Consider the following 20,440-nt stretch of genomic DNA (forward strand, 5'->3'; position numbering starts at 1 on the left):
ATCGCAGAAGGCAGGGCTAGAATGACAGACAACCTGTCTCGCAAGCCGCTCAGTTTGAGTGCACAGGATCTGGCTCTGGATCATCATCATAAGTTGTAATTTGGTTAAACTACGGGCCAAAAGCAGAAGCACTTGCTGAAACGGTGAAACTGTCATGTCGAGCAGGCACTAGTCTCTGAAAATAATGCTTCAGCTTTGGAATACTTGCTCATTAAATGCCATCTTTGATTTCTATCTATCTAATCTATCATCAGATATACAGTAGATATTTTAGGACTTTAGACTTGCGGCTGAATATCTCTTTGTCTCCATAATATGACTAAACGTAGTTTATTCTCACAGCAATGTCTTCCTGCAAAATCCCTCAGGAAAGTGGAGCTGTACAAGAGTTGAACTCTTTTCATATGAGTACTGTGTAAATTTTCTGAGTAGCAAACTACTGTGGTAAGCAATTAATCAGTTTAAATCCCTTGTGTGGGCTTGGTTTATCTGCAGAAAAAATGAATATGTCACCCTCCCCCTGGTGCATGTGTTGAAGGATTATCATGGAGTCATGTATGTAGAATTGCTGAGGGAGGTGACTACACGGTAACTAAAACAGATCTGTCTGTGAAATTCAGATCTTTAAATATTTGTTATTCACTGAAAGCTGCATTGAGTCCCAGAGCCTCCGCATCAGACATCACTCTGTAATGTCCGACATCTGAAATACTGCTCCCAACAAGCAGCTTTAGCCCCAAACGGAGCAGCTCTTAGTTTGATTCTTGGCATTTTTTTAGAAACCAAATTTTCACACCTTTTTCATCATTCTGTACCAGTTAACTGTTGCCAGAAAATCACAAAAAGAAATGTTTCATCCCAGAGATCCCTGCAAAGCTCACATGAAAGTGTTTAATAGAGACAGGGTGTGTGGAGTAAAGGGTAAAGCTTTCATGTCTGGCTGATATACAGCAATCAGTTATAGTAAATAAAGAGAAGCACAGCAGTGAAGAGAAACAGCAGTACATACATGAAAGTGCACAGGTTAAGTCCAACGTCGTTAATGTCTTTGTCACTTATCACAAAAACCATTTAGAGAAAGCAGACAATGGAAGAAGCATGTCAACAGCCAAATTACATTTCATTTGAAAGCCAACTAGCTGATGCAATAAATGATCTCATATCTTCTTTTTTTATTGTTGAGAAGTCGCATTCACATAACAGCCACTTAGGGGCTGCATAGGGCACGTAATGTAATGTTTGCACAGTATCTTTTGACTGTCCCTCAGTCTTGCAACATTAGTCCAACATTATCCCAGATTGTGACCCAGAGTAGACAGATTAGCCAAGCGACCTGCTAATGTGGATTTCAACAGGCTACATCAACACAATAAATAGTAAAACATCATAAAACATGGCAAAACACACAGCTTCCAAGTTTCTAGTCAGATCACAAACAGCTAACATCAATCCATCCTCATGCTTGAACCATTAACCGGCCCTCGTTGACAGACCAGTCCAGGAGTAAAACGCGCACAAAGTTTTCTAGTTGTTGTTCACAATTCAAAAATTAAAGGTGTGTCATGACATCCTCATACGCTAGCAGCATATGAAGACTTCTTTGTTAGCCGTTGCAGCCATTAGCAGGGAAATTAGTGCAAAATTGTGCACCTTCCACATCTGGCTGTTAGCGGATCTGGAGAGGAAATAACGATGGTGACTGTGAGGTAGATTGACGAGGTATTCAGCAGTCCAGATGGTCACCTAGCTGGAGGACAGTCACCTACCTACTAACCTGCTAGTGGCACTAGAGTAAATGTAAGAGGATTATAAAAGTCAGTAGAATTCATCCTCGGAGGTACATGCATGTCTGTACAACATTTCATGGCAATCCAGCCAATAGTTGATGAGGCACTTCAGTCTGTAGTGGACTGACCAATTGACATGCTAGCTGTGCCACTAGCATGAGTACAAATTAGTTTACTAACTAATAATATCTGAATTTTATGATACAATCCTGCTCTTATCCAGTCTTTTAGCAAATTTTTGAGAATTTCTGTATTCTATAGTAAAACAGCAATGCTGTATTTGTTTATGATTATCATGTTTTCGTTTTCTTGCAACAGCAGTGATCACAGTCAATCAAAACAATATGTGTCCTCGGTCACAGTTTCACTCTGGGCAGCTGGCCTCTTCCCTAAAGTATGTGTCCAAACCCTGAAAACCCTCCAGTAAAATGGGAGAAAGCCTTGTTGGACTCTGCTTGAAGGTTTCCATCTTTGGGCTCACTTTTAAAATTTGTTTTATTGCTTTTGCTGGCTGCTCTGTCAAGAGAATAGTTTTGCTCGTGCACAGAGATCAAAACATTTCTGGGTTGCTCACTGTGAGAACTGAACAACGGAGAGATAATTAGGTCATTTGCTGTTGTAGTTTGTCTCTGAAGAGACATTGCCACAAAAAAAGCACTTTGTTGTTCTGTGAAGGCTCTATTTACCAATGCCCCTGCATTAACAGCTCTCTTTAAATCAAGCCCTCTATAATGGGAACAAACACGCTTCCTTGTGTTTTTCTACTCTCACTGACACCATGACATTGCTTAGACAATATCTTTTTAGTGGACCTTCAGAACACATCAACACGGCAGGACTCAGTTTTATACTTGTGAGAGCAGAAAAGGTTTGTTTAGTCTGAACAAATAGATGCTGATTTAACATTGATAGCCTATATTTAACCTAGAACCTATGGAGAGAGGACTGAGATGTGCAAGCCTGGAGCACTGAGAACCAGAGAGAGACGCATTTAGAGGTGGATGCTGAGAAATCTATCTCAAACAGCAGATACTGCCGGGCTGAGTTTCATTCGCTTTCAACAATATAATCATTGTTTCCAATCGAGACTTCCTTCAACCTGGAACTAATTACATATGTGAAAAGGACTCACATCACCTGGCTAGGTGACATGCTATGTTAAATCTTGATAGAATCTTGTGGTGTTATAAGTGCACTAGGAAAAAGCTCAGCTACTGGAGGTTATACTTGTTTACCAAGTGGTACTCTGGAGGAAAAAAAAGGACACCAAATTACATGTGTAATACTCAAAACTATTTATACACATTGTTTTGTTGTGCATATGAATATGAGAGAGGCATGCATTGCCCATTTACTCTTTTCTACCACAGGAACTTAATGACCCATAACCTGGAGGTTCTCATAGGAGGAATTTTTAAAAATCTGTAAAGTTTTGGTTATCAGATCAGCCTTGATATTCCGCTATGTTTTACACATCAGAACATTCTGAACAGACATCATTTAAAGAGAAACACAACTTTGTGTATTAGAACAGACATTGTTATTTCAGTTGGTGAGCAGCTCACTGTGGGACTGAAAGCAAAGGAAAAGTTTGGCCTAAAATACATCTTCTTTCACTTTTACACATACCAACTCACTATATTAGTAAATTAATAGAGGGGCCCCACAAGCTATAGGAGATCAACAGAATGGAGTGATAGGACTGGCATTACTGGGAATATAATTTAACTGCGAATGTAATTTTACTAGAAACAAAGTCCTCAAACGGTGCACACAGCCTACAGTTCAAGTCTGCAAAACACATGATGGATATTAATTATTATAACCCCAGTATTGCCTATTTTTTCACTTCTGCTGCTCATCTATACACAACTTGCTTTTTTAACTGTGTGTTTGATGCATTGGAAATGAGAATTTGCCCTGACAGTACCTGGAACTTGGATGTAGTCCTTCCGCCACCACTTAACAAAGCAGAACCTATGACAGGTACAGTGGAAAAGCCCTTAGTTGATTAAAGTTTAAGAATTGCTAAGAAGAAGATACTTCATGAATCAAACAGATCATGTTAAGAGAGCAAATCACATGACTTTCCAAATCTAAAAATGTATAATATGGCCTTTAAAGTGTCCAAGTTAACTAAGAAGGATAGCAGTGATTTGTGTTGGACTGAACTGGAGAACCAAATGGTAGCCCCATTCAGAGCTCTGCAAGTGCTTTCTCAGATGTGAAAGAATACAGTTTTTAAGGCATTAAATAAAAGCCCATCCCTGACCACCCTGGAATTGTTTGGTCAGCAGTTCATGGGTTAATTAAAACCTGCCCTTTAATGAAAAGTGTTCATCCATTTGCAAAATGTTGAGGCAACCAGAAATGCATCAAGAAAGGAGTTTTTGACACAAAAATGACATGAATGTATCTTTTGAGGAGATTAAATTATGTACCACCTGGGACCCAATGATTGTGGAGATGAGTAATGTTTTTCATTACTCAGTTTTGGATTACTGTATATCTGTAAGGTGTAAAAGAATGGGAGGAAGACAATAGGTGCCTCTCCAAGCTTTGTTGGAATGATGTTTATAGGAAAGTATGCAGAAGTACATGGAAGACGTTCTGGGGAATTTGCATCTTGAAATGCCACAGGTTCAGTTTATTGTGTGATTTCTCTCATTTTCCCAGGTTTCATGAAAAATAACAAATGAATATATTGGCATGCATGCAGGTTTTGTGGCATTGTTGCTTAGAGAACGCATCAGTCCACGTGGTGTATCATAATTTATCAGGATAATGGCTTAATGGAGATTAGTTTGTTATAGTTCGATTCTCAGCTATAGGGTGTGTTTTCCTTGTAAAGATGGCACATCTGAGATCTGGGTTGAATCTGACAGAGAAGACACCCATCAGCAGCTTCTTTCTTAACACCACTGTCCATATGAGTCTGTTTTTACAAAGCACAAACCTAATATTCTTAATATTACCTTGAAATGTCCTTATAAGTAACTTTTCCTACACTATTTAACAACAGCTCATATTTATTTTACTTCTTGTGCCAATATATTGTTAAAGCTATATTGTATTACACTTTTGACTGAATCATATTTGGCAAAACTTAGGATTATGAATAGAATGTAAATTAAAGTTGTGTGGGTTATGTGCGTACTGTAGTGATGTCCATCCATAATTTTGAAATAACTGCTCTATCAAAATGTTTGAAGTTGAAGATATTGGTTTTCTTGGTCTGTTTTTTCTTTTTTTTTCCTCTTTTCTTGAAATGAGAAATGTTCTTCAGATGTTACAGACCTCTTTTTCTCTGTGTCTTTCAGTTGTCCCTTGGGGATGAACAGTGTGAAGTGACACGGAACGGCTATGAGTCTAAGGAACTGGTGTACTTAGTTCATATTTACTGCCAGGTAAGACAGCAGCAGACTCACTGGATTTGATGGTGCAGTCATACAAAAATACAGACACATACCCAACTCTCACAGTGTGCATACACTTTACATACTGTTATGATATGCAAACTCCCACACAGACTCCATTTCATCTGCGGACACACACACACAGGCATTTGTAACGATGTGTCCATGCTTTTGCCTTTTCTCAAATAAATTTGCAGAGGTGATTTCCAACATACAACTAACAGTTCAGGAGAACCTGTTCAGATATCCAGCTGGCTCAAATTCAGATATTTTTGAAACATCTAACTTGCTGTTTTACAAAAATCCAAGTTATGTGGGAATTTGGAACTTAATTGACAAGAGCTGTGGATCAGTGCCGTGACGGTTGAGTGAGAATGTTGGATAGGAAGGGCTTTATTGACTCAGCTCTTCAACCTCTGAGCTTTGCAAGGTCCCGTACATATGTTTCTGCATATTTTATATTACCTTGACTGAATTGTTTTGTTTTTAATCGCTTATGCTCATGTCTGTAAGCTACATATGGTTTCTGTTTAGATCTTTCTGTTGCTTTATTGGGGCAGTTCGTCAAGTATTGGTCAAATTTCAGTTTTTATTATTGGCAGAGGCAGAGGCCTTATAGAGGGCTCCATTCATTTGCTAAGATGGTCATCTTCTTATGGCCCTGACAGCATCCGCCCCTGTTGACAGCATTTCGTCCAGTTAAGCATGACGCTTCAAAGGTATCACTGAGCCCATCGGTGAGAGAAGCCATTCAGATGGCTGGTCAGCTGCCTGTGTCAGTGCATGAGAAGTGAAATTTGAGTGAATAAAGTCAGGAGTCCATACAGAGAAGGCTCTTCTCATTTTTCACTGATCGTTTCAAAAGACGAATATTCTCACATTGGCCATCTGGAATGACGAAAACTGGAAGACCAACTAAAACTGTTTGGTGGAAAATGACAGGTGAATCCTGCTTTATCATAACAACAGTTTGTATATCTGCAGTCCTGGGGCTTCCAGTTTTCCTTTTTGAATGACAAAGAGTATCGCCACCTGCTGGTATGGGGTGTTATTTCCTCTCACTCAGGTGCAGAACATATGTGCTAGTTGACTGTCGACTGTAGTCTATGTGGTGTTTTTGCATTCAACTTTTCAGCCCAGACACGTTGGTGTGTCTGAAGCTTTACTGATAGTTGTTCATCCTTTGCTTACTTTGATTGCAAAGGTCTTGTCAGAGTAGAAAAATGTTGGCTTAGTCATCTTTAAAATTCCTTTTGAAGGACAGATGTCAGAGGAAAGTAACTGCATAATTATTTACGACTACATCATACACAAAGTTTTTGCAAGAAATTTAATTAACCAAATAGCCTGAAAGTGGAACACACACATGCACACCAGCTGCTCAGAAGCTTTGCCTCCAGTGACATTTTTGATTCTGGTTTCATGCATTTCCCTCCACAGATCATATTCCATTTGCACGACCTTGGCAATGCCACACGAGTATGCAGCTGTGTACTTGGAAATTCCAACTTCTTACAGCCTTTGGAAAACTGCTAAATGTACAGACTACACTTTGAAAAGGGGAAAAATGGCAGCGAGTTGGCCTAGAGTCCTGTGCTCAGAGCTCTCAGCAGAGAAAGTAGCACGGCACAGTGAGATTGGTTCAGTTCCACAGACCCAGAAATAAGGGGAACTAGAAACACCATCTGAAAGTGGGGCAGGAAAGCATAAAGAGTTCCCCAAGCACACACAACTCTTCCTGCTTGTCTCTAACAGGCAGCACTTTTAAAGCAGCATTTGACTCAGTGGGGTGAGTGGTGCACTGCAGTCCTGGTCGCACAAGCCCTGGCCTTGGTACAGACGGATCTTTCTAGGCCAAATCTTACTTTCTCCACCACTAATTTCTCTCATTGGATTTTGAGGTTTGGAGTCCTGTTTTATTGGATAAAAACGAAACAACAAATCCATGGAAGAACTCTTAAAAAAACAAAACAAAGAAAGTTACATTTAACACAGTGGATTGAGGGCAAAATTCTTTTGATTTGTACTTGCACTGCTGGCATTTGTTCACTGCATTTTACTAGGAAGGGTTGAGTGAGACTGATGTCCTTTGTCCATTTCCAGTATCAAAGTATACAAGCCCATGTGAGACTTGTAAAATGGTAAACACTGGAATGTCGCAGTAGTTTGGTTGATAAAGGCTCTGGTGGGGTTTATGCCAACACAGAGTTACCCACAAAGTTCAACTACTGGCAACAAAATAATTGGTGCCAGTGTTTGACATTCCTTTTTTTGGACCACGCTATAGACAAACTAAGAACTCTGTTGTGTTTTATTAAGGGTTACATGTGAAAATTTTTTTTGTATTGCCCTTTTCTTAACGGCTATTAATTGCTTCCAAATGAAAAGAAAAAACCAAGAATGAAAAAGAAATGCAACTAAGAACATGACTCATAAAACAATATCTAGTATATAATTTATTATTTTATTAACATAAAAAGGCAAAAGTAAAGCAGCTCAACATGAGGAAACAGGAGCATAAAGTGTATTGCATTAGTCCAGACCGGAAACAACAAAAACATGTGTTAACTTAATCAGCGGGAAACAAAAGTGACATGACAATGTTTGTCTGTTGTTTAGTGCTGAGCAGGCATTGTACAATTGGTTCCTTTGAACATTTTGATCCCCTCAGCTCTACAGAGATCATTGGTGGATTTGTCACTAAAAGTGACATCTTTGGTTTTTTAAGTTGTCATATGATCTAATTTTAGTATAAAAATATTGACTGTGGCCTCTTAAAGGCGGGAAAGAAGTTATACACCTAGAAATGTTGGAGATTGCAGTGGCTTTGTATCACCTGACATAAGGGAAGAATGTAAATTGAAAACAGCAGTGGGCCAAGAGTGGACCCTTGGGGTACATTATAGGTAATCTTACTTCAAGGGGAGCATGAGACTGCTTGTAAAACAGGAACAATTATGTTGGATGGAGATGAATTAATACTTTGCGGTGACTAAAGTTAAAACGTCACTTATTCAGATGAATCAGTTATTATTTGCTTTACTCACTCAAATTTCACAGTTTTTGTTTGTCTTCCTTAAACACTTGACTTCTTCAAATACAGGCCATTTTCACACCTGAAAGCCTAGCAAATGAAGCAAAACTGTCTTACAGCTCTTTATGTTAATCAGTTAATGTGTTCTCTGCTTCTTTGCTGGTTACACTCCTCTGTTTTTGTTTTGTTTCTGAAGGGTCGAAGTTGGATAGTGAAGCGCAGTTATGAGGATTTCCGTGTCCTGGACAAGCACCTGCACCTCTGTATTTATGACCGACGCTTCTCCCAGCTACCTGAGCTGCCTCGATTGGACAGTCTGACTGATCAGTCAGAGGTAAACGCTGTAAAAACGCATGTACACACTCACTTTGTGGATTGTTTACATGCTCAGAGACAGTTACAACTCACAACAAAATATAGCAGTTTCTACCTCGTTTCTATTGAAAATAACAAGATGTCATTTATCTCGATAAAGCCAAAGCACCAGTAACGTGATCTACATGTCTTCTGTCTTGAGAAAACAATACACAGTTTGATATTTTGCCATTTGTTCCCTCTTCAATTCGCCTGTGAAATGTATCCTGAGCCAAGCAAAGCCTTTTTGGTGCGATCGAGGCTTTGAAAGGAATGCAGAGGTTACACATCAAACCAAACTGGTAAAACCAGTTTATCACTGAGGGGTATTGTGTGTGCCAGTGCTTTCAGAATAATGGCTTCACAAAGCTGCCTGCAGCACACTATTATGCTATGACCAGTAGCTGTGTCTATAGGAGTCACGAGGTCTCAACAGAGAACAGTGATGTAATTGCAGGTTCAGGCAAGGAGAGTTCATCTCCAAGAGCTGAAACTGTCATGTTTTATGACCATGCAGCGCTCATAACTGGGAATTATCTGCCTTTGTAACTCAACAAAATATTCTAACAGCTGCATTAATGTTATATTTTATATATGCATGTGTGTTGAGCTGCAACAATTAGTCAATAGCTTATTTGTCAAATATTAAAGTAATTGCCAGTTTATTTTACAGATCAAAACAACTAATAAGTTAATAGAGAAAATGATAGATGAATTAATCGCTAACAAAAATAATTGCTAGTTACTGCTATACATATGCATATGTATGTGCGTTGGGGTTGATTACCACAGGTAGTAAAGTCCTGTCTAAAGTAACTGTAATGGCCCTAATTGGTCTGTGTTTTTTTCCTCTATCTTAGTCTGTTTCCCAGATGTTGTTAGCTTACCTCTCCCGCCTCTCAGCCATCGCTGACAACAAGATCAACTGTGGGCCCGCCCTCACATGGATGGAGGTACTGACCCACTGTCCTTTGTTTATTAGCAGTACACTGACTCTGTGACAGAAAAAAACTAATATTTTCAGTGAATCATAGAGCCTTTTTACATAAAGAGTTGTTAAATGCAGCAAAGAGAAATACCTAAGAAATCACATGACGTATTGCAAACAGCAAAGCTGCAGGAGTAGACAAACAATGATGGAAAGATTCCTTGCAAACTGAAACAACAACCTGAAGCTTTACAGTCCTCTACTTAGGTATAAATGATTAGAGCTGCAGGATTACTGTAGCAATACTGTAATTCTAGCCTTTCCAGCTAGTAATTTATTCCTTTCAACAGCAGATATACTTCAGTGAGCTGGCAGAAAAGGAGTAATTTGTGTTTCTGTATTTTTTCCCATAGCTATTTATAAGTCATTGGCTGCCACTGTTGAAATGACATGTAAGTCTTGTGTGTGCGTGTGCGTGCGTGCGTGTGTGTATATGTCAGATCGACAATAAGGGAAATCATCTGCTAGTCCATGAAGAGTCGTCCATCAATGTGCCAGCTATCGCTGCTGCCCACGTCATCAAGCGCTATATCGCCCAGGCCTCAGATGAGCTGTCCTTTGAGGTGACAACACACAGACACTCTCTGTCTCTCTGTCTTCCTAATACAGATGTTCTCTGTGAGCAAATCGCACTGCTCCAAACAGCCTGTATGGAAGTTATGCTCTTAGAATTGAGAGTTCAAGCCTCACCATATAATTCATTTGGTGAGGCTCCAGTCACTGATGTCCTCCATGGACAAGAAGTACAGAGACATGTTCTCTCTTTCATCCTTCTTTTGCCCTGTGTAGGTTGGTGACATTGTGTCGGTGATTGACATGCCTCCCAAAGAAGACACCACATGGTGGAGGGGCAAGCATGGCTTTCAGGTACACTCAAGGACACGCACAAAACATGTCTCCTGTAAAAACGTCCTGTAAACCTTTGATCAGATTTCTTCCTGAGGTATTTCAAGGACAAGGAGAGATTGTTGCTTTGCAAAGCAGATTTCAAATACTCAGTTTGTTGAAAGACAAAGCAAGATCGAGATCCTCTTTTATGTGTCGCTTTTGAGCAGATCAGTGTGTGCCTCCCCCTGCAGTGCTTCAGTACAATCCTATAACACATTGAAACTCGTGCAGTGTCTTAAGACACTGTGTTGCAACAGTGCAGGTGGCTGCATGGTGAGTTGTTTACTCTGCCAATGAGACAATAAAACACAACCCAGGAAGTTAGAGGAACTGATTAATGTGTTTGAAGACTTATCATACACTGAAGATTTTATAACCCTGGGAATTTTCCACAGCGGGAACTGTTTTGTCTTTTGTCCCAACGATCGTGAGGTATACAGTAGAAATACATTGCTCACATTACAAAGTAAGCTACCAGGAATGGGCACTTGAACGTATGTGATTGATTACTGTGACGCCTTGCTAGATGATGTCCTAGCAGGGGTTGAGCCATGTTCAAATTTTTCACTGAATGATCCAGTGCTGTTTTGCTCTGTGACTTAAATATCTTAAATATTTATGCATGTTTTTCTTTTCCTGATGTGTGTATACATTATTTTGGCTGACTCTGTATACTGTATGTGTGTGTGTGTGGGTGTAAATGTTTTGGATTCAAGGTCACTACGTTATCATTTCTTTTCCTGTACCTGTTGAGCCCTCCTCCCTTCACAAAATACATCAGAAGGTTGTCCCAGGAGCTGTAGAATATAGCTACGAATTTAGAAAAAGCTACAGCTCACGTTTGCCTTGCATTCTCTGAGTAAATTTGTCCCTGTCTGTACTGAGGCACAAAGCAAAAGGGAAGAAAATTAAAGCTATGTAAAAGCTTTATTGTGGTCCAATGATCTCATAATGAAATCCTTTCAACCTGTGGTTTGGAAGTTAGTTTCGGTCAGAATATTTGTCAGTGCTGCGACAATCCAGGTTTTGATGCTCAAGTCTGACTGAACCTTGTCTGACCCACTGCCATCTCTCCTCATGTTTGTTTTGGCTCTCCTCCTACAAGAACTAGTCCTGCCAGTCAGACTCACTAGCTGGGTGGCAGCCAGCAGGGACTTGCTCGTCAGTTCAACTATATGTCAGACAAGTTGTCAGTGGCCGTGGACCACTGCCCTCCTCTGGGTTACATGGCTTCAACATAGAGGGGCCTACTGACAGATGTTGACCCATGATTGCCTGCAGCCTGGAAATTTTGCTGCTTTTTTTAAACACACTCAGCCCCACACGCAAACACACCTGCAGTACCCCCTGAACCCATTAGGGGGTAGTGAGTCAGTGAGACGTGCACACGGTAAAGCCTTATTTTTATATTGCTTTTGAAAAGAAAAAACAAAGCTGTTCCAAGGTGCTATACACAAGAATGGCATGTGCACAGAATTATGTGTGAAACGGTCAACTCTATAGCGCCTGATCGATACATGTTCGAAACAAGTCCCAATACTGTCGTAGGTACCGTGTTTCTAATACCAAAATCATATGATTAATGTGACAGCCACACCTCAGTGTGAATACTGTGTTGTCTCTCTCTTAGTCTTCATTTTATTATCTAAATCTAATTGCACTTCCTTCCACCTCACGCTGCCTGTCTCCCTCCTCTGCTATCTCCAGGTTGGCTTCTTTCCCAGCGAGTGTGTGGAACTCATAAATGATAAAGTGCCCCAGTCGATGACCAACACGGTGCCAAAACCAGGTACTCCTCCTCCTCCTCCTCGTCTTAAACCATTCACAGAAAATCTGTTGGAAGGAAGTAACCACTGACAGCAGTTAATATGTGTGTGTCTGTGTGTGTGTAGCACCTTGCCCAAAATATTTAAATAAGAAGCTCTGTAGTGGATTTCCAGTACAGTGTCTTTACACACACTATTTCACGTTTCTGAATGAGTGAAATGCAGTGGAGGTATAAATGTTGCCTAACCTGAAAATGAAATTGAATATACAGACCTTTGTTGGAGGTCTTTGCCTTTTTTGAAACAACTGAATTGCCAGACATGATCATCGGTATAAATGTAATAGAAATTTGTGAGCACGTTACTGTAAATGGAAACCCATAATTCTGACATGTCATTGCCTGAAATAGCATCCTAATTATGTTATATTGACTCAACTCTATGCAAATACAATGCAAATAACTGTGCCAATCTACTGCTGTCCAGAGCAAACAGATAAGCTCTTCAGCTCACTCCTCAAAGTGTCAGACCCAAGTGTGTAACCGAAATCCTCTTGCAATCAAAGAGAACAATTAACAACACTTGGCAGCTGCCATACAGACGTGAGCTAAACTTGAACTCGCTTCTTCACACACTGCAACACCCAACGAAAATACCAGCTCATGTCATTCAGCTGCGACCAAGCCCTTTTGATCAAACGTCAGCATCTTGTACGAATCCACGTCACATCCTCTAAAAGCCAAAGGCTGATTCAACCAATATGACTTGCTGTCACGACTGCGCGGCTGTGGAGTCAGGGATCCTAACCATCTAAAAGACTCCAGGGTCTGCTTTAAGTGATGAGACAGCAAAAAAAAGAAGAAAAAAAAAGTTCACCAGCCCCTCAAGATTCACAATTATGGGTTTTTGTCATTATAGGCTCAGCGTGTTGGGACGCCCATGTTGTCTGATGTGCTGTTTCAGTTTCTGACCTAAGTTTTGAGCCTTTCAGACTGTGTGACTGCAGTGTAGAGTCAGGAATTGCAGTGCACTCACAGCCTAACTGAATCTGCCTGCCCACTGCCTTGCTTTTGAGAAATGTTCTGGTGCTTGTTGCTTTTTTGTTTTGTTTTTTTGTTTTTGCATGTGTCCTTAAATTTCATTTGCTCATTTTTCTCTTTACAGAGTATCTGCACATCAAATATATTATTTGGTTATCCTAGATACAGTTAAGAGTTTTTTTTTCTCTTCGATCTGTAATTTTTGTGTAGCATTGATTAGCAGTATTCTTAAGCCGTGTTCATTCAGATATATGTTGTTCATTTGACTTATGTTCTACACAGTAACAACCAAAGTCTAATATTTGGTTTTCTTGAACCTGCAGATGCACTGTTGTCATTAATATTAACATGACATGAAATGAGCAGATCCTGGATGAAGTTCATTATCCGTGGCAGAAGAAATAACCGACTGTTAAAGTGTTTACGCTGCCTGTTTACATGTCAAAACTGCACTGCTTATTCTCCATTGCGATGCAACATGAATACTGTTGTTGTCTCACAGTAGTATTAGCATGTGTCTTGATCTGTTGCATTTGACTGTGACTCCTCTGCCTCAGCCTCCCCCTGCTCTGGCCTGCAGCCTGCTTCTTGGAGTCTCTTCCCTCCCTGTGCGTGTTGGTATACGTACTTCACCCACCTGTCCACTCACTCCACCTACACCCGCTCACACAAAACATGCATTTGCAAATTTGGACTTTGTTCCTCAGAGTCTGGATGGAGTTAAAGTTATAACCCTTAAGATTTCAGTCCTGGTTGATTTAACAATACCAGTGTTTACTTATAGTAACAGCAAGTGCAGTTTAATAGCACAGGTCCCAGAATTCTGGGGGTGGCAATTCGTTAGAAACAACAAATGAGGAAGTGGTGTTTACAGCACAGCCACACAAACATGCATTGTTTTAACAAAGCAGTAGGGTCAGTAATTGGCCATTTTCCATCATGCTGTCAGCCGCCATGTGATGTCATTGTGTAGTTTTCCACACAACAGGAGGACACAAATACAGGAGTTGGTTAACTTGTTGTAGAGTTGGAGGTGTGCAGCCTGTCGCCTGCAAGTCTTCACCTAACAGCTCACTGTGGTTTTTCTGTCCTATTTCATAACTCTCTGAAATCTTATAAAGTGATCCAAAAATGCTAAAAATGACCATTGCATTGTTTTATTGGAACGATTGTGGTCATTGCTATTCTCTGTGAAAAATAGATTGAATTTACTGCCACCACGTGTTTCAGCAGTTACTTTTTATTGAAGCTGCTTTTAATGTAAAGCAGCAGTGGCAATAGGAAATGTTGTATTAGCATTAGCTGCAATTTAAAAGGCCTGACACGGTGTTAGAAGAGTCAACAGTAAACAGGCAGATCAAATTACAAACAGAAACACTGGATTGCATTGTCGTGTAATGTATCAGTATGAATGCTATTTGGCAGTGGCAGACCCCACCATCTGCTATATAAAATGCCAATTACAGAACGCAAATACACTGCGTGGCTCTTTCTGAAAGATACAGGCAGTAAATGGTTTCAAAAAGTGCTTTGGTTTCCTCAGAATCTTAAGGATTATAACTTTAACGCTGTCGTAAAGGGACCCCTTCACCCCAAAGTCAAAAATACATATTTTAACTGTTACTTGTAGTTATCTGTATGTATCCATCTGGACTGTTTTGGTGTGAATAGCCAAGTTTTGGATATTGACTGCAGAGATTTCTGTCTTCTGTTAAGCCTGGAACTAGATTGCACTGTGCTTGTGTTGCTCAACGCAGCAAAAATAAAAGAAATAAATAAATGTGAAAAAGTCGACAGCTGAAATCATGACCCAGATGCTCAAGATAATCCACAGACTTTGTTGTGAGGAGTTACATGTAGGAACCGTGCTACGCGTCTACTCGTGAACGAGCGGTTCATGCTAGTGCCGGACATCGAAGGCACTCTCCTCCACTGATCTCTAACATTAGCTCGTCATGACTGGATGCCTGCTTCCTTCTGTGCGACCGTACAGGAAGAAAACAGTTCCTACATGAAACTGCTCACGACAAGGTCTGTGGATTACCTTGAGTAACTGGTTCATGATTTCTGGAAAGAGACATTGCTGTTGGGATTTTCACAATGAATCTTGTTGGTGCTTTGAGAAGGCAGACATCTTTACTGCTGATATCTCCAAAACTCAGCAACGCACACCAAAACAGTGTAGCTGGATACACAGAACTGCAACTATGAGGTGAAATATGTCTTTTTGATTTTGGGTTGTACTGTCCCTTTATGTTCTCATGTAAGCAAACATTTTATATTGTTGAACACAGTTTATTTTGTGAGTTATTGAGTGTACGTTATTGCAGACATTTTTTAATCTGTTCGCTGTCTTAAAGTAAATTACAGTACATTATTGTAGTGTCAGGATGAAACCCTTTCAGTATTATTTTTATGCAAAGCTGCTGACCTGACAATCCCAAAGTACACAGTTGCTTTGTTCTCTAACTTGAAGTGCTTCTCTCCCTCTGCTGATTCTCTCATGCCTCCATCATCCATCCATTCATCTATCTGTCTATTGGTCCATCTGTCCATCGGGCTGCATGCAGACTTGGAGATGGAGAGTGTAATACAGGACAGTGCATGGGTGGCCGACCCGCTAAACCACTACAGCCTAAGTTCAGGTAGACAAAAATCCTTCAGTGTGCTGCACTGCCACCCCCTCCTAACCAAAAACTAACTCCACAGGCTCGAGTGTTTGCACTTTGTGTCTCAAATATGACTAGTCTGTATACCTGATAACAGTAGATTAAAACTAGGAATATAACTGTGGTTAGAAGTTCACTATTCGCACAGGAAAAGCTTGTGTATTTTTGAGTGTTTCATTCCAAGTGGAGGACCTTTCACAAGGTAATTAACTGTCCTGTCTCTGACCTTTAACATACTTATCCGCATTACCTCTACACTCTGTGGGCGGACCATTAAGTCTTTAGCCACATCTGGTTGTGCAGTAATAGTAGAGCATGTAGAGTACAGTTGTGGAAATAGGTCTTTTGTGTGTGTGCGTGTGTGTGTTTATTTGTTCCGTTGGAATCGCTATGAGCTTATTTAAGAAAAGGTCTGTGTGAAGCACATACTGGTTGTGTTTCCCTTTAAGCCTGTTACTTAAAGAACCGGAGATTCCTTCTGTATTGCAAGATTGTTGTCGTCATACTCCTGAATTCTGAATATGTTTCAGGTTTTGTCTGAATAAATGTTCTTGAGTCTATTTTGCATGGCATCCATCTGTAAAAGAAAAAAAAAATACAATAGATTAGATGGTGTTCAAATGTGATGCCACTTTTTAAACCTCACTCTCAAAAGAGAACAATCTCATCCCTTCTCTTTTGTGTTGTCGCTGCTCAAGGTGTATGCAAATAACTTGGGGCTGGGGGGGGGCAGGTTACTACAGCATTTCTCAAAGCTGCTGAATGTACCCTGTGTCTGGACGGGGGCCAGCTGTGTTTGTGTGTGTCTGTTTGGTCGAGGCTGAAAGGCCGCGGCAGGGGTGCCGTGGTGCTAGGTCTCGACCAGCCTTGATTTATTTAATCCTTTTACAATGAGGGGGCCTGTAAAACCATCCACTGAGCGTTAAGCTTTGTCCTGCAACAGTAAGAATCTCTGTCTCCCTCTCCATGGTGACTGAAAGAGCACATTCCTGCAGGGAGGACTGGAAAAATATCCACTCTGCTCGCCACTAACCTTTGCTGTTTCCCAGTAAAACCATGGAACTTGTCCACATGTTGCACTGCTCCAGTTAAAATACAGACGGTAGAAGCCATTAGGAGTTGTTAGTCTTTTGGTCCATGTGCTTGTGTTTGTTCCAGTGGGATCTGAGTACTGACTTCATTATATAAATAGACTCTTTTGTTTACATCAATTTGAAAACAAAGAGTTGTGAGCTTTGGAATAATAATAAATGACAGTCAGACGTCTTTCCTCCCCTGATAGTCCAATAGACCCACCAGTTACTGACCCAGATGTAGAGCCTCTTCTGTTCCCCTCCTCAGTGCAGGCCTTCGTCATGTCTGGGGACCAGTGATTCGGGCAGCTGTGAGCATACATGAGCCAAGACAGCTGGCTAAGTGAAGGAGAGAATGTGTGAGACAGAGTAAGATTTGTCCTCCCGTTCCCGAGGATTTCAGATCATTTCCTGGTGCTCCGCTTCTGAGCTGTGAAAGTATTCGAGGTCCCTTGTGTAACGTGTTGCTCTGTAGCTTCAGTAAGAGAATGTGGATCACCATTGTTCAGGGGAGGCTGTTTGTGATAACATGCTAACAACTTTACTGATGTAAACCAAGTGAATGTGTAAAGCACAAAGACCTTTGCTCCCTTCACTGGATGTCTGCTAATGGCAGTTTTGTATTGCATCATTACTGTGATCTGTTGTATTGCTGTCATTACTAAAATCTATTATTATGTACTGTGTGCTTGCAAAACTTCAAAGCTTGCAGACATTCAACCAGCAGGTGGGAATTGAGATTTATAGAGAAGTTAATGTCTCAGACAGCATGCTGATCTGCTCCTGTACGTTGAACTTGGCATGCAACTGCAAAATACACTTCCTCATTCTTTCCACAAGCCAGGAGCTAAATGCTACGTTCAGATCCATGCAAAATAGAAGCCGTATGACACTGAAACTAGCACAAAGCCCTCATCTTGTTACATTTTATATGACAGCAGAGCAAGAGCTCTCTTCTACCTGTACAGGTGACTCCTGTTTTTTTAAAACACATTGCTAATAGTCTTCAGTCCTGAAGACAAACTCCACCTGCTGCCTCACTATACAACCAAACTCACTATATGTTGTTTATTCAGCCCCTTGCCATCATTGGAAAATGGTTACAGAATTCCCTCTGTACTTTCAGAAGTTTCCATCTCACCAGTATGACTACAGTCTCTGCTGCACAGGGGACACAGTTGTTGAACGTAGTTTGACTGTCTCAGCAGATTCCCCCAGTGTGGTGAATAAGTGCTGAGCGATGTAAGAGAAAAAACATAAATGTCAAAGTTTAGTGGAGTAAAAAATGGAATATTTTCCTCAGAAATGTGGTGAAATAAAAATATAAAGCGGAATACTTGAAATTACAAGTATTTTACAACTGTATTTGGCGTACCTCAATAAATGTACTTGGTGTCCACCGGTGAAGATGGAAAATGTCAGCCCCGATATGCAAAAAAGAAATGTGAGGATCAGGCCAAAGAAATGTTTGTGTAACTTGTTCAATACATGTCAAGTTAAAGTGAACACATGCAGTGGAAAAATCTGACTGCAGTCTCGTGATTCTGGACCAACAACAAATTAGTCTGACTTTATTTTGACTCAACGTGTCTCCTTAGGAACTAAGCTAGTTAGGGAATTAATTAGATAGTGCTTCCAGGGGGCTAAGGGGCCCCTCAGAGGGGAGATCTGATTTAAAGTCAAGACCATCGTATATGACCTGAACCAGTCTGACGATTGTGGACTGTCAGCTGACAGTCGGTCAGCAGTGTTTCCAGAGTTTGAGAGTCTCTCCTTCCACCTGACACCAGACCAGCTGGAGCCTGATGAGTTTTTGAAAGTGTATGATTTTGTTAGTCTGAGCAGACATTGAACCTATAAACCTGGCAGCATTCAAGGGAGGATTAGGTCAGGGGGAAGAAAATAATAATAACAGGAAGTCATTTTTGAAACTACTCCCACTCTAATAGTAACTGTGTATCAGCATAGTGTCTCAACTCAACCTCATCCAGTCTGAAGGGTTAATAACAATTTTATGTGAACTGTGTGTACAGCCCGACGATTATGAGATGATTCATATATTCATACTTATATGAAACACTTCATGTAAATGTGTAATTAAGGATTTCTGATGGATTTGAAGCGTTTTAACGCTGAATCAAGCAGGGATGCTGCTTGTTAGAAGCAGTGTAGTGTTTTCCACTGTGTAAACCACCTCCTGGTCTTGGCTGCCTGACTCTCATGCTGCCTTAAAATGCTGTCGGAAATACTTTGATCGAGCACACGTGCAAGTCAGCAATACAAATATGTCTGGAGGGGCAGTAGTAGGCGAACATGAGCCCTGTGTTAGCAACAGATGACTAATAGGGATGTTTAGGCTGCAAACAAAAATGATCAGTAACGTCCTTAGTGTACATTGAGTCCTCTTGTAACACTCCAGCTCAAAGCAAACCCAAACTGTTTGGCCTTACATGGCTGTTCATTTTATTTTATTTTTTTTTCTGCAACACATTTCATAATCATATTGGGACATTAGCACCAAAACACAAGGCTTTACAGCATTTTCATTTACAGAAGGAGCTCTTTGCTCCTTCTATAATTTTGGTGTTTTCAGAAATTGAAAAGCACAGACTGCAGGCAAGGCATCAGGTTTTTCCTTTAATATATCAACTGAAAGGCTTACTGTCTTGCTGATATACAAGATTGGCTTCAATAAAACTCAGCTTTGATAGACCGGAATAACAAGCGGTAATTTCCATATTTCCGTGTGCACTTAAAGGCACCATTGTAAACCAATACGTAGAAGCGGAGCAGTGTGAGGGCACTCGCTGACAGGGTAAAGAGAACAGTCTGCGGCGGTGCTCTGCTCGTTTTGTCTAAACTTTCAACTTTAAGTTATCTTTCTCAATTGGTTAATGACAGCTCGCAGGTTTTACAACTTTTAACTGAAGTTACGTTACTGTATTGTTCAGCTGTAGGCTACGGTCAGCGAGAAAATAAAGAAAAAGATAGGACTTTGGACTTTTTTTTTTAATTGAAATGCTGTTATAAAGCCGCAAGGCAAGTCCAGTGTTATGGAGTAAAGGTAAGACAAGCCCGTTTGAATTGTGTCGGCTTAAATGCTATATTAGCTACAGCTTCACCTCATGGATATGACAGGCTAATGTATAAGCTACCGTATTCGGACACCGTTAACTGTTAACCGTATGCTACATACATCGTGTTTTTGCTGAAGATACGGCCACACTTTGAATGGGAGAAGTTTCCTAGGCCGCCTTAAAGAAGTGTGGAAAATATTGCTTCTTCCTCACAAAACTCCCTGTTTTTCCGTTTTCTCCCTCATCATAAGTCAATGAATGCGTGTTTTCATTGACTTCTGAATAACATTTGCTTCTTCCCACATCTGTTAGAATATTTATAAATTCACTCAAATGTTAATAACCAAA

At 40.5% G+C, this 20,440-nt stretch overlaps 1 protein-coding gene across 5 annotated transcripts in view; it reads left to right on the plus strand.

Moving 5' to 3' along the window:
- arhgap32b (Rho GTPase activating protein 32b) overlaps nt 1-20,440 on the plus strand; it is a 95,577-nt gene that overhangs the window by 53,862 nt on the left and 21,275 nt on the right. For 3 of the 5 annotated variants that reach the window (XM_046410976.1, XM_046410977.1, XM_046410980.1), the window contains 8 exons: nt 5,108-5,194; nt 8,434-8,571; nt 9,452-9,544; nt 10,020-10,142; nt 10,369-10,446; nt 12,175-12,256; nt 13,831-13,881; nt 15,844-15,918. In XM_046410976.1, coding sequence (XP_046266932.1) covers nt 5,108-5,194; nt 8,434-8,571; nt 9,452-9,544; nt 10,020-10,142; nt 10,369-10,446; nt 12,175-12,256; nt 13,831-13,881; nt 15,844-15,918 — 727 coding nt within the window. Of the gene's footprint in view, nt 1-5,107; nt 5,195-8,433; nt 8,572-9,451; nt 9,545-10,019; nt 10,143-10,368; nt 10,447-12,174; nt 12,257-13,830; nt 13,882-15,843; nt 15,919-19,768; nt 20,080-20,440 lie in introns of those variants that run through there. The other 2 variants (XM_046410979.1, XM_046410981.1) reach the window with 2 other exon arrangements.

This window comes from Scatophagus argus, chromosome 14 (assembly GCF_020382885.2).
Source record: "Scatophagus argus isolate fScaArg1 chromosome 14, fScaArg1.pri, whole genome shotgun sequence".
Classification (NCBI taxonomy): domain Eukaryota; kingdom Metazoa; phylum Chordata; class Actinopteri; family Scatophagidae; genus Scatophagus; species Scatophagus argus.